Source organism: Bidens hawaiensis, unplaced genomic scaffold, assembly GCF_021521415.1.
Source record: "Bidens hawaiensis isolate Kalapana, Puna unplaced genomic scaffold, B.hawaiensis_p1.1 tig00003356_1, whole genome shotgun sequence".
In the NCBI taxonomy this organism is placed as follows: Eukaryota; Viridiplantae; Streptophyta; class Magnoliopsida; order Asterales; family Asteraceae; genus Bidens; species Bidens hawaiensis.
The window spans coordinates 1,613,458-1,625,262 of NW_027491185.1; the positions used below are offsets into that span (position 1 = coordinate 1,613,458).

The window sequence follows — 11,805 nt, forward strand, 5'->3', positions numbered from 1 at the left end:
AATAAGGACCGAAAACTTGCTCGCCCCCTAGACTCGAGCTTTAAATGAGTCGAGCTCGATAAAGGAAATGAGCTGATGTCACACCCGGCCCTAAAAGGCGGAAACAGCCGGGCGCGCGCGAGTGGGAATTGATAATCAAGCACGGGTCATTACAAACATTCAAATAAATTTTCCATTGCGCATGAAATGTCTAGTACAAAATACATTACATTGTTTAGAATTACATATAAAAACATCCACATATGAAAAACGTTGAAGATTTCCGCGCCATATCCCCTTACACGGCGGGAACAACCACGCGTGTGGAAGGGATAGAACTAAAATCTTCCAAAAACCATTTTTATAGATGTTCTGCGTGAAGTGCTCTAAGTGTGACTCCTTGCGCTACTAATTATCACTTGTAAGACACGTAAAAACATTTGAATCAGTATAAACTGAGTGAGTTCACAAGTTTTGGTGACTTGATAAATCGTATTGCATCATATCCTTGATAAAACCATATTGAAACATATTTCTGAATACATCATTAAAACATATTCTTGATAAAACCGTCCCGCGGGTTACGCGCGGACATTTCTGAAAACCGGGCTCGTCCATGCAAAGTGGCGCTGCCACTACGAGCTAAAACAATACCGTCCCGCGGGTTACGCGCGGACGTTGTGCATCGGAAAACTAGGCGCTCGTCCGTGCAAAGAGGTGCGACCCCTACGAGCGGGCTTTACCAGTAGTACTACCCCATGACCATACTAGGCACTCGTCTATGCAAAGAGGTGCGACCCCTACGAGTGGGTTGATCAAACACAGTAGTCCCTACCCTTAGAGTTCCACTGACGAGTGATCACTGTCTAAAACTTGCGCACTTACATTGAAAACCAAAAACACTATGAACAGATAATCGTTTGCATTGCTTGTAAATATACCATGATAAAACATAATTTAAACACGTGTCCCTCGCCCCGAAAACAGTTTAAAACAGTGAAAATAGGGGCTGTGAGACTCACCTGTGATTCTTGTTAAGTGATGGTTTAGAGAGAGATTAAACGAGATTCGGGTTTCCTGATGTTAGCCTCGAAATTGGAAGTCTAGAATATGTTTAAATAACAAGAAATATGTATATTAAGATCAAGAAATCGAAGAATATAAGGGTTGGTCAGGAAAGTAAATCTAAAGTTTCGGCTTACCTAGTGATGGAAACGGAACTGGAAACGGATGCTCGGGAGATGGTTAGTGCAGAATTACAGGTTTAAGAGAGGAGTTTGAAGTGTGTTTGTGTGATATTTTTATTCAAGAATTGATACTTATTTATAGGCAAGTTCAAGGGAACACAATCCCTTGATTTAGGGGATGGAAATCTTATCATATTGGGTGTAATGATGACAAGGTATGGGGTTTATTATTATTTATATTACAAGGAGTGGTTATAAAAATTCTGATGGATTTGACAGTACATGCAGGACTGTGGTTGGTGAGAGTAGGTGCGGCTGACAGCTGACATTTCGTGTTACGGTATACTTTTCCTGGTACTGTTGTCAGTGTGCAGTCAAAAGGTAAAAATCTCTGAAACACGCAACTGGTTCATTCTGGGCGGGGGTAATCCCTTACATCTGAAGAATAGACTAAGTGTTTTGTGAGTGTAGCCTTGCGCGTATAGCCTTCTGCGTGAAGGCCATTTCTTTGAACGTTGTGGGTCCGGCGGCTCCAGTTGGTCTTCGCGCAAGCGTCCTTGTAACGAATCCTGCGCGTATCACTGCGCAGGCGTCCTTATAAGGAATCCTGCGAGTCCATCTGGCTCTGCTGGAACCAGCGTTCTCAGAGTTTATTAACAGGGAGAACTTTTGGATTTAAGCGAGAAGGTGGTTGGTTTCTGTGCAAGCGTTCATGCGTAAAGGGTTTAGTTTTAAGGTGTCCCGCGAGGATTCTTCCCGCAGGTGTCGTACATAACTCCTTTTTATTTGATGCGGGTAGGTGCGTAACCTTCTCGTAGTCAGGGACGTTGAGTTTCATTTGTAGATTCTCCATGAGGTCTTGGTATTTCAACATAGTGATCAGTTATGTTGAAGTCAATTCCATCTTGGAGCTTCACACAAACTAGCTCTCAATGTTCCCGCCATGCGGGGAGGTTAGTTCCCTTTTTCCGCGCGCGCATAAATGATTTGATTATTGAAGAGGTATGCAACCCATTAGACAGAAACGACATAAAATTAAGTTGTCATGAAAACACAACAAAAACCTGCGCGCGTGGCGCATATAACATATGCCCGCGCTAATCCTAACATGGCGCGCATCGCATCCGCGCATGGCGCATATAACATATGCCCGCGCTGATCCTAACATGGCGCGCATCGCATCCGCACATGGCGCATATAACATATGCCCGCGCTGATAATGGCGCGCATAACATTCACAATCTCCTAATAATTAGGTTGATTACTTGGTTTATGGGATTGGGAAACTACCGGGTGTCACAGCTGAGCTCAAGTCAGCTCGTTTAAGTTTGAGCTCGTCATGGCTCACCTCGATTACAGTTCCACAAAAGTTAAAAAGCAAAGCATATCTTACAAACTCATCAAATACCCGATACTAAACATTTGATGATTCCACAAGTGATTTGTTTGATATAAAACAAAATAACTATCTCAAACTCTTGATAATCAAACAAATTAGGGAGTATTTAAATGGATGATATCTAGAAGTATGAAACAAAGCAAACCAAAAAAATACAATAGTATACATAGAACTTAGAACTCTACCTGTGTTATATAGTTCTGAGACACCCTATTCCAACATAATCGCTAGATTATAGTTGTTATTGGTTTGTAGAGTGAAACAAATATGTACAAACAGATAGAGCTCTTCCACCTTCAACTTCCAAACATTTCAACTCATGAAAAATAAAAACTCTAATTGCAATTTGTGTTTATTAAAAAGGTGTAGATGAAGAAAAAGAAAGGTGGTGTTTGGTAGAGATAATTTATGAAAGTGATAGGGTAGATGGTATGGGCATTGGTTGCAGAAGGAAACTCTTTCACTTTAACTTTATTGCCATTTATTAATGCTTTATTGTTTTATATTTTGAAAACCTTCCGGGAGGTGTAATGAAGTAGCGATTTTATTGTGGTGACTACTGAGTGTAAAATTAGATTAGATTTCACAGCTATTTGACTAACATACATTTGATACTTTATCCATTCTAATTTATAACTCTATTTGAAGTCCAAACCTTTCCCCCGAGTACGAAGCACAAAGGTGGTTGAGACAGGATTCGAGTTGGTATCGGGTTCAAACAGTTTTAAATCTAACCCGGCAAAAAACCGAAAAGGTATAAAAATAAGGACCGAAAACTTGCTCGCCCCCTAGACTCGAGCTTTAAATGAGTCGAGCTCGGTAAAGGAAATGAGCTGAGCTCAAGTCAGCTCGTTTAAGTTCGAGCTCGTTATGGCTCACCTCGATTACAGTTCCACAAAAGTTAAAAAGCAAAGCATATCTTACAAACTCATCAAATACCCGATACTAAACATTTGATGATTCCTCAAGTGATTTGTTTGATGTAAAACAAAATAACTATCTCAAACTCTCAATAATCAAACAAATCAGGGAGTATTTAAATGGATGATATCTATGAGTATGAAACAAAACAAACCAAAAAAAATACAATAGTATACATAGAACTTAGAACTCTACCTGTCTTATATAGTTCCGAGACTCCCGATTCCATCATGATACGCTAGATTATTGTTGTTATTGGTTTGTAGAGTGAAACAAATCTGTACAAACAGATAGAGCTCTTCCACCTTCGACTTCCAAACATTTCAACTCGTGAAAAATAAAAACTCTAATGGCAATTTGTGTTGATTAAAAATGGTTTAGATGAAGAAAAAGAAAGGTGGTGTTTGGTTGAGATAATTTATGAAAGTGATAGGGTAGATGGTATGGGCATTGATTGTAGAAGGAAACTCTTTCACTTTAACTTTATGGGCATTTATGAATGCTTTATTGCTTGATATTTTGAAAACCTTCCAGGAGGTGTAATGAAGTAGCGATTTTATTGTGAAGACTACTGAGTGAAAAATTAGAAAAGATTTTACAGCTATTTGACTAACATACATTTGATACTTTATCCATTCAAAATTATAACTCTATTTGAAGTCCAAAACTTTCCCCCGAGTACGAAGCACAAAGGTGATTGGGACAGGCTTCGAGTTGGTCACGGGTTCAAACGGTTTTAAATCTGACCCGACCAAAACCGAAAAGGCATAAAAATAAGGACTGAAAACTTACTTGGCCCCTAGACTTGAGCTTTAAATGAGTCGAGCTCGATAAAGGAAATGAGGTGAGCTCAAGTCAACTCGTTTAAGTTCGAGCTCGTTATGGCTCACCTCGATTACAGTTCCACAAAAGTTAAAAAGCAAAGCATATCTTACAAACTCATCAAATACCCGATACTAAACAATTGATGATTCCACAAGTGATTTGTTTGATGTAAAACAAAATAACAATCTCAAACTCTTGATAATCAAACAAATCAGGGAGTATTTAAATGGATGATATCTATGAGTATGAAACAAAACAAACCAAAAAAATACAATAGTATACATAGAACTTAGAACTCTATCTGTGTTATATAGTTCCGAGACTCCCGATTCCAACATGATACGCTAGATTATTGTTGTTATTGATTTGTAGAGTGAAACAAATCCGTACAAACAGATAGAGCTCTTCCATCTTCGACTTCCAAACATTTCAACTCATGAAAAATAAAAACTCTAATGACAATTTGTGTTGATTAAAAATGGTGTAGATGAAGAAAAAGAAATGTGGTGTTTGGTAGAAATAATTTATGAAAGTGATAGGGTAGATGGTATGGGCATTGATTGCAGAAGAAACTCTTTCACTTTAACTTTATAGCCATTTATTAATGCTTTATTGCTTGATATTTTGAAAACCTTCTAGGAGGTGTAATGAAGTAGCGATTTTTTTGTGGTGACTACTGAGTGTAATATTAGATTAGATTTCACAGCTATTTGACTAACATACATTTGATACTTTATCCATTCTAATTTATAACTCTATTTGAAGTCCAAACCTTTCCCCCGAGTACGAAGCTCAAAGGTGGTTGGGACAGGCTTCGAGTTGGTCTCAGGTTCAAACGATTTTAAATCTGACCCGACCAAAAACCGAAAAGGCATAAAAATAAGGACTGAAAACTTGCTCGCCCCTAGACTCGAGCTTTAAATGAGTCGAGCTCGATAAAGGAAATGAGGTGAGCTCAAGTCAACTCGTTTAAGTTCGAGCTCGTTAAGGCTCACCTCGATTACAGTTCCACAAAAGTTAAAAAGCAAAGCATATCTTACAAACTCATCAAATACTCGATACTAAACATTTGATGATTCCACAAGTGATTTGTTTGATGTAAAACAAAATAACTATCTCAAACTCTTGATAATCAAACAAATCAGGGAGTGTTTAAATGGATGATATCTATGAGTATGAAACAAAACAAACCAAAAAAATACAATAGTATACATAGAACTTAGAACTCTACCTGTGTTATATAGTTCCGAGACTCCCGATTCCAACATATACGCTAGATTATAGTTGTTATTGGTTTGTAGAGTGAAACAAATATGTACAAACAGATAGAGCTCTTCCACCTTCGACTTCCAAATATTTCAACTCATGAAAAATAAAAACTCTAATGGCAATTTGTGTTGATTAAAAATGGTGTAGATGAAGAAAAAAAAGGTGTTGTCTGGTAGAGATAATTTATGAAAGTGATAGGGTAGATGGTATTGCATTGATTGTAGAAGGAAACTTTTTTACTTTAACTTTATGGGCATTTATTAATGCTTTATTGCTTGATTTTTTGAAGCCTTCTAGGAGGTGTAATGAAGTAGCGATTTTATTGTGGAGACTACTAAGTGTAAAATTAGGTAAGATTTTTCTTTTATTAATCAAAGTTTTATAAATGCCCCTTTATTTATTAAGTAAACTGCATATAAACCCTTTAGAATTAACCTGAATTTAAAAATCCAATCTTGAAAAAAAAAACAGTTTTATTTTAATATGTTCAATTTAAATCATAAAAAAAACCCGGTTAAGAAAAATCCAATTTAAAATGTTAACGACAAATCCGTTGCATTTTATAAATGCAATACTCTGTCTTTTATTTTTTTTAATTTTAGTTTACTAAAATAAATTACTTATTTACTTAATTTATTTATATACTCATTTAAATATATTTTAATAAATTAAGTGTTTAAATTTAAATAAAAAATGGGTGATGGTATGGAAAATGAAGGATGTTTGTATGACCAGAGAGGAAATTGAGGTTTGTTAAGATTTTGAATGATGTGAAAGATGATATGGCAGTTAAGGACATCTAAGGGTTCCTTTACCATGGGAGTTAAAATTGAGTTTTTTAAGAATTTATAAAAATATAATGTGGCAGATGACTGGACTGCTATGGGCGTCTAAGTGCTCTCTTAGCATTGAAGATAGTCTAATAGACAAATCGGATGGTAGTACTAACTTTATGAAAGTGATATGGTATTAATAGAAAAACCGGACGGCAGTACTAGTACAAAAATGGTTTTCAATTTTCAAACTAGTTATTAGACCCCGCCGCAATGCGGCGGGGTTGTTTAGCTTAATAAAGGTGGCGTTAAAGAAGTTAATGCCCCGTTGTGGTTGTCTAAGTCTCTGTTGCGGTTGCGACAATTTTTACCCGTAATCATAAGAAAATCAAAATGCTAGTAAAGCCACAAATGAATAGTGTTGCGCTTGGTCGTTGAAACTTTAGAAAAGAGTAAAATCTACCAAGCATAGTTGATATAAAATAAAATTCCCAAGCATACTTGTGACCGAGCTATTATTTCTATGACCTAACTGCAATTTTACAATAAAAACAATGTTGCAAAAGTCGCTAGGCGGCCCCTAGGCGGCCGACCCCCTTGGAGGGAGTAATCGGAGTACTCGGACATGATAAATATAAAGAAAATTAATTTTTGGGTAATATATATATTTCAAATATCATAAGTTTATTAATATTAATAACAAAATAAGTGAAGATCAATATAAATAAGAGAAATACATTTTTAAATACTAAATTTTTCTAAATATTGTTAATCATTAATTAAAAAATGATATTCGTTCTTTAATACAATAAAAATACAAATTATGTTGTATTTTTAAGTTAAAATAGGCCCACATTAACCGACTATATGTATTTATGGCTGATGTTGACCACATTTGAACAATTTTTAGTAACTAGGCGGAGTTAAAGAAACTCACCTCGGCACCATACCTTGTAGCGAGGACTCGGAAAGTACTCGGCCTTGTAGACCTACTTTTACAACATTGAATAAAACACAAACATATGCAATTGTGCTTCAGCAAACCTAGTTTTACAGTATACAAAAGTTGCTTGCGTTTTGGGTTTGAACTTGCAGGTAGTGCTCACCTGCATAAACATGCGGGTACTTGTTAGCAATATTTTGGGTGTGTTATTTGTGTAACTAGTTTGCTCCTGATGTTAATAATAATGTTTGCATAAGAAATACATTACACCAACCCAAAAACTAAATTATCGGATACATATCATAACATCAATAATTACTAAATGATCGTAAGCCGAAAGATATTTACCTCAAACTGAGCAACTCCTTGTCACACTAAATTCAAACCGGGAGGCGATGAACCTGTCAAAAAAATAATAATAATAATAGATGACCACATCGCATACCTTACAATGATTAAAGTTAAGGTAAGTTAAAACACACGAAATAGTTAACACAAATGCAGGACTGTTTTAGAGGTTAGAGATGGCATGAGAAGTATAGAATTTGATAAAGATTTTAGATTTTGATCCTTACTGTAGTAGCTTACTGATATAGTATAAGCAAAATAATAGTGGTGTGTACATGAGAATCACATTAGACTATTGGGCTCGTTGTAAGTTTATTCTAGGATGAGACTTGAATCTTTAACACATCTTGGTGGTGTTAGACTATAACTCTATAAAACTTCAAGGTAGAAACGTAAATCGCTTAAAGTAAAAGAATTGGTTTAGGAGTAAAATCGTATATTGGTTAAATAAAAAGATTAAATAGAAGGGATGGAAACATAAATCGTTTAAAGAAAAATAATTACTAAAGTTCATGGGTCATATGATTACCTTTATTAAGGTTAAGTATAGAAAATAACGTACATTCAAGGAAAAAAATGGTCGAAGACCACGGTAATGATTTAAAACTATTTACACTAAGGCTGAAACGTTGTGAAATAACATGAGGGACACCACCATCATCCATTACCCATAGCCCCTTCCAATATTATTCTTTTCGCCCCTACCTTTACCAGTTTACCATCCTCATAAAGCCTCGTTAGCCCCTCCGGCACGGTGTTTAACGCTCCTTATTCTACAAAAGTGATTCCACATCTGCGATGAGGTGAGTTTAACGCCCACAACAACCGGTCTAATAAATATTTGTATACAGAAGTGCCAACCAACTTATAAAAAAATCCAAGAATATTAATCTATAGAAAAATAGATAAAATAAACAGCCCATGAATAAAAGCCCATTAGATTAGAAGTCAAACCAACCACTTGTATAACCAACCACTTGTTTTAGGGTTTCATTTCTTCTTCTACTTCTTCCGCCGACAACCGGTAACACACCTGCAAGGAGGAAATCATTGGTATGTTTGTTCTTTCACTTATTCATTTTGTTATCTTTATTTCTTTAACATTGTTGATGTTATGTTTCAATCATTTAGTTTTCCCATGTTTTGTTTAACTTAAGCTTTTAAAACATTATTCCCAGTTAGCTGAGTTTAAGATTATAGAACACCACAAAGAACTTAGTTTCTTGTTAGTTTTTGCCTTTTTATTTGACATATATTATGATGCTCAAAAGTCAGTTTTTTTGCCACTCATAAACGGGTCGGGTCGGGTCAGAATGGGTTATGGGTCAGAACAGCTTAGGGTCGAAACGGGTCAAATTAAAATAGGGTTGTTTTGGGTTGGGTCGGAACGCGTCCGGGTTGGAATGGATTCGGGTCCAAACGGGTTTGGGTCATGGGTCAGAACAGGTTAGTGTCGGAATGGGTTTGGGTCGAAACGGTCAGATTAAAAAAGGGTTGGGTCAGGTCGGAACGCGTACGGGTTGGAATGGATTCAGGTCATGGGTCAGAACAGGTTAGGGACAAAACGGGTCACATTAAAAGAGGTTGTTTTGGGTCGGGTTGGGTCGGGTCCGGGTTGGAATGGATTTGGGTCCAAACTGGTTTGGATCGGGTCAGGTATGTGTTATGAATATTGACTCAATATTTATGATCATATATAATGATTTAGATGCTTAAATGCTGTAAACATTATTATTTAAGAATCTTTATTTGAGATTTTAAGGGAAGACATATGCCAAGTTTGACAATAGTAAACTTCTATGCTTTTGGAACGCTTAACTCGTTAATCAAGTATAACGCGTTGAATGTTTATTCTTACAAATTTTCAGAAATGGCTCCACAGCAGCCGAATACAGGACTCTTTGTTGGTCTAAACAAAGGGCATGTTGTGACCAAGAAAGAGTTAGCACCACGTCCTTCCGATAGGAAAGGGGTAAGCGATTAATCTTCTGTATACGTTTTTATAAGCGCATTGAATCTTTATTCCTAACTATTATATTTTCTTTTGTTTTTTATGGTAGAAAACAAGCAAAAGAGTACACTTTGTGAGAAATCTTATTAGAGAAGTTGCGGGATTTGCTCCTTACGAGAAGAGAATTACCGAGCTTCTAAAGGTTGGGAAAGACAAACGCGCACTCAAAGTTGCTAAACGGAAGTTGGGTACTCACAAGAGGGCGAAAAAGAAGCGTGAGGAGATGTCTAGTGTTCTTCGCAAGATGAGGTGAACTTAATATCTGTACTTTTACATGCACATTTATAAATATCTATAAAATATGTTTTTTTAACTGTTCGGTTGTTTCTAATGTAGGTCTGGTGGTGGTGCTGAGAAGAAAAAGTAAGTTCTCTTTGTTTACCGCTAAAAGATCTATTGAGAAATTTGTTTAGTTGTGATTTTGAGTTTTGACTGTTGTTGAACCTTCTTGTATGAATGTTTTTCAACTTTGATTAAATCTTAATATTTTGCATGTTGTTTTGGAAAATGCTTGCTTTGATGAATAAGTAACAAAATCTTGATGCCATAGTAGGTTGTGCACTTAACTATGTGTTTTATGTTGGGAACAAAACTCTAGCCTTTAGGACAGTGAAATTTGTACCTATATTTTTGGGGCATTAAATTTTGATTAGTCAGTGAAATCGGCTGAACTGCTAAACGTCCCTTAAACTGCATCTGCACTGAATCGCGTTCATGTGTTCTGGTCATCTGCACCGAACTGCACTCTTGTGTGAACTTTAGCCCATTTAAAACCATCTAAACTTGGTTGAGGATTACGCATCAGACGATTATGAACTTGCGCAATATGTTATGACTAATAAAAGAGTTGAGATGACTTAAAAACATGGTTTCGTTTACTTAAACCTCCAAGAGCATACTAGTTAGATGTTTGATGATACTCGAAAGATTAAGAATGAAACTACCAAGTGTTTTAAACAGCATGGTTTTGTTTCAAGCTGTTTAGAGCGTATCCAGTTCATCTCGATTATCTTTTTATAGTGCATATATTGTTCCCTTGTATTACGGTTTTTAAGTAAAATTCCTCAAAATGGGTATTTTTTATTACCTTTTTCACACAAAGCAAGATTTGACGTCTTGACGACTCCTTTGGTCTCGATGCAATCTTGGACTCGGTTATAATCGAAGCTTAATCCATTCTAGGTACGTGTTAAAGAAGGAAGTGCTTGATGATTCCGATGATGTTAGTGGTTGTCCTACGGACCGTGACATCACAAAGGAGACTAATGCTACGATCAAGATGGCTCGAGACTTGGGGATGGATTTTGAAGGCTACGAAGACCTTGTTCGCAAGGCTATAGAAGAAGAATGGTCTGATGTCCCGGGTCAATGATTGGTTCAAAAGGTTGCACGCGCATCGGAGACCCTCACAAGGCAAAATGGTGGGTTATCAAAAGGAAACATAAAATTTTCTTATTAGCATTTAGGATTTAGGTTTCTCAGTCTACTTTTTGTTTTTGCTAGTTGTTTAAAACGGAATTTGTGGTTTTGCTACACGAAGTTGCTTATTGCAAATACATGCAGTGCTGTAAAAATCCCGACTATGTGTCGGTTAATTCCCGATGAATCGCTAGTCCCTACCCCACCGATTAATTAATATTGGGCATACCAAATGGTCAGATCCAACCAAAATCAAGATTAATTGGACTTATTTGGCCTTTCTATCGAGGTTCTATCCAAAATCAGTTGTTTCCGAGTGAGATTATGGTCAAGATCAACGCTTTTCGGCAAAAATTCAGCCAATTTCAAGCCAAAATATGTTTGTGTATATATAAAACTCGAAATTACATATAAAATGTGTATGTATATATAAAACTGAAAATCATACATTAAAGTCCGATCCGAATAATCCCGATTAATCGTCGGTCCCCACACCACTGTCTGACTAGTGATTTCTACAACACTGGATAGATGTTGGGGGGGGGGGGGGTGCATTCGGTCTTCAGTTTGTATTATGGCAAATTGAAACTGCAAAAATATGGAACTGTGTGTAAACTTAGGCAATGCAAAATTGCGTTACCTTACTCGTGATCAGGCGAATAATAAATCGCGCAAAATATGTTCAAATAAAAACAATAAAGTGTTCCAATGATTAAAAGACAAAGTTTTCA

General features: G+C 36.5%; 1 protein-coding gene across 1 annotated transcript; it reads left to right on the forward strand.

Moving 5' to 3' along the window:
* Positions 1–8,624: 8,624 nt before the first annotated feature.
* LOC143623220 (large ribosomal subunit protein eL36y-like) lies at positions 8,625–10,163 on the forward strand. Its single transcript, XM_077094176.1, has 4 exons — positions 8,625–8,697; positions 9,513–9,616; positions 9,705–9,904; positions 9,992–10,163. The coding sequence occupies exons 2-4, from the start codon at positions 9,515–9,517 to the stop codon at positions 10,020–10,022; spliced, it is 333 nt and encodes a 110-aa protein (XP_076950291.1). The 5' UTR covers positions 8,625–8,697; positions 9,513–9,514; the 3' UTR covers positions 10,023–10,163.
* Positions 10,164–11,805: the final 1,642 nt, after the last annotated feature.

Bases quoted from the DNA above. Each gene is read 5' to 3' on its own strand.
- LOC143623220 (XM_077094176.1), top strand. From the start codon at position 9,515: ATGGCTCCACAGCAGCCGAATACAGGACTCTTTGTTGGTCTAAACAAA. The intron at 9,617-9,704 runs GTAAGCGATTAA...TTTTTATGGTAG, and splicing joins GTCCTTCCGATAGGAAAGGG to AAAACAAGCAAAAGAGTACA. The intron at 9,905-9,991 runs GTGAACTTAATA...TTTCTAATGTAG, and splicing joins AGTGTTCTTCGCAAGATGAG to GTCTGGTGGTGGTGCTGAGA.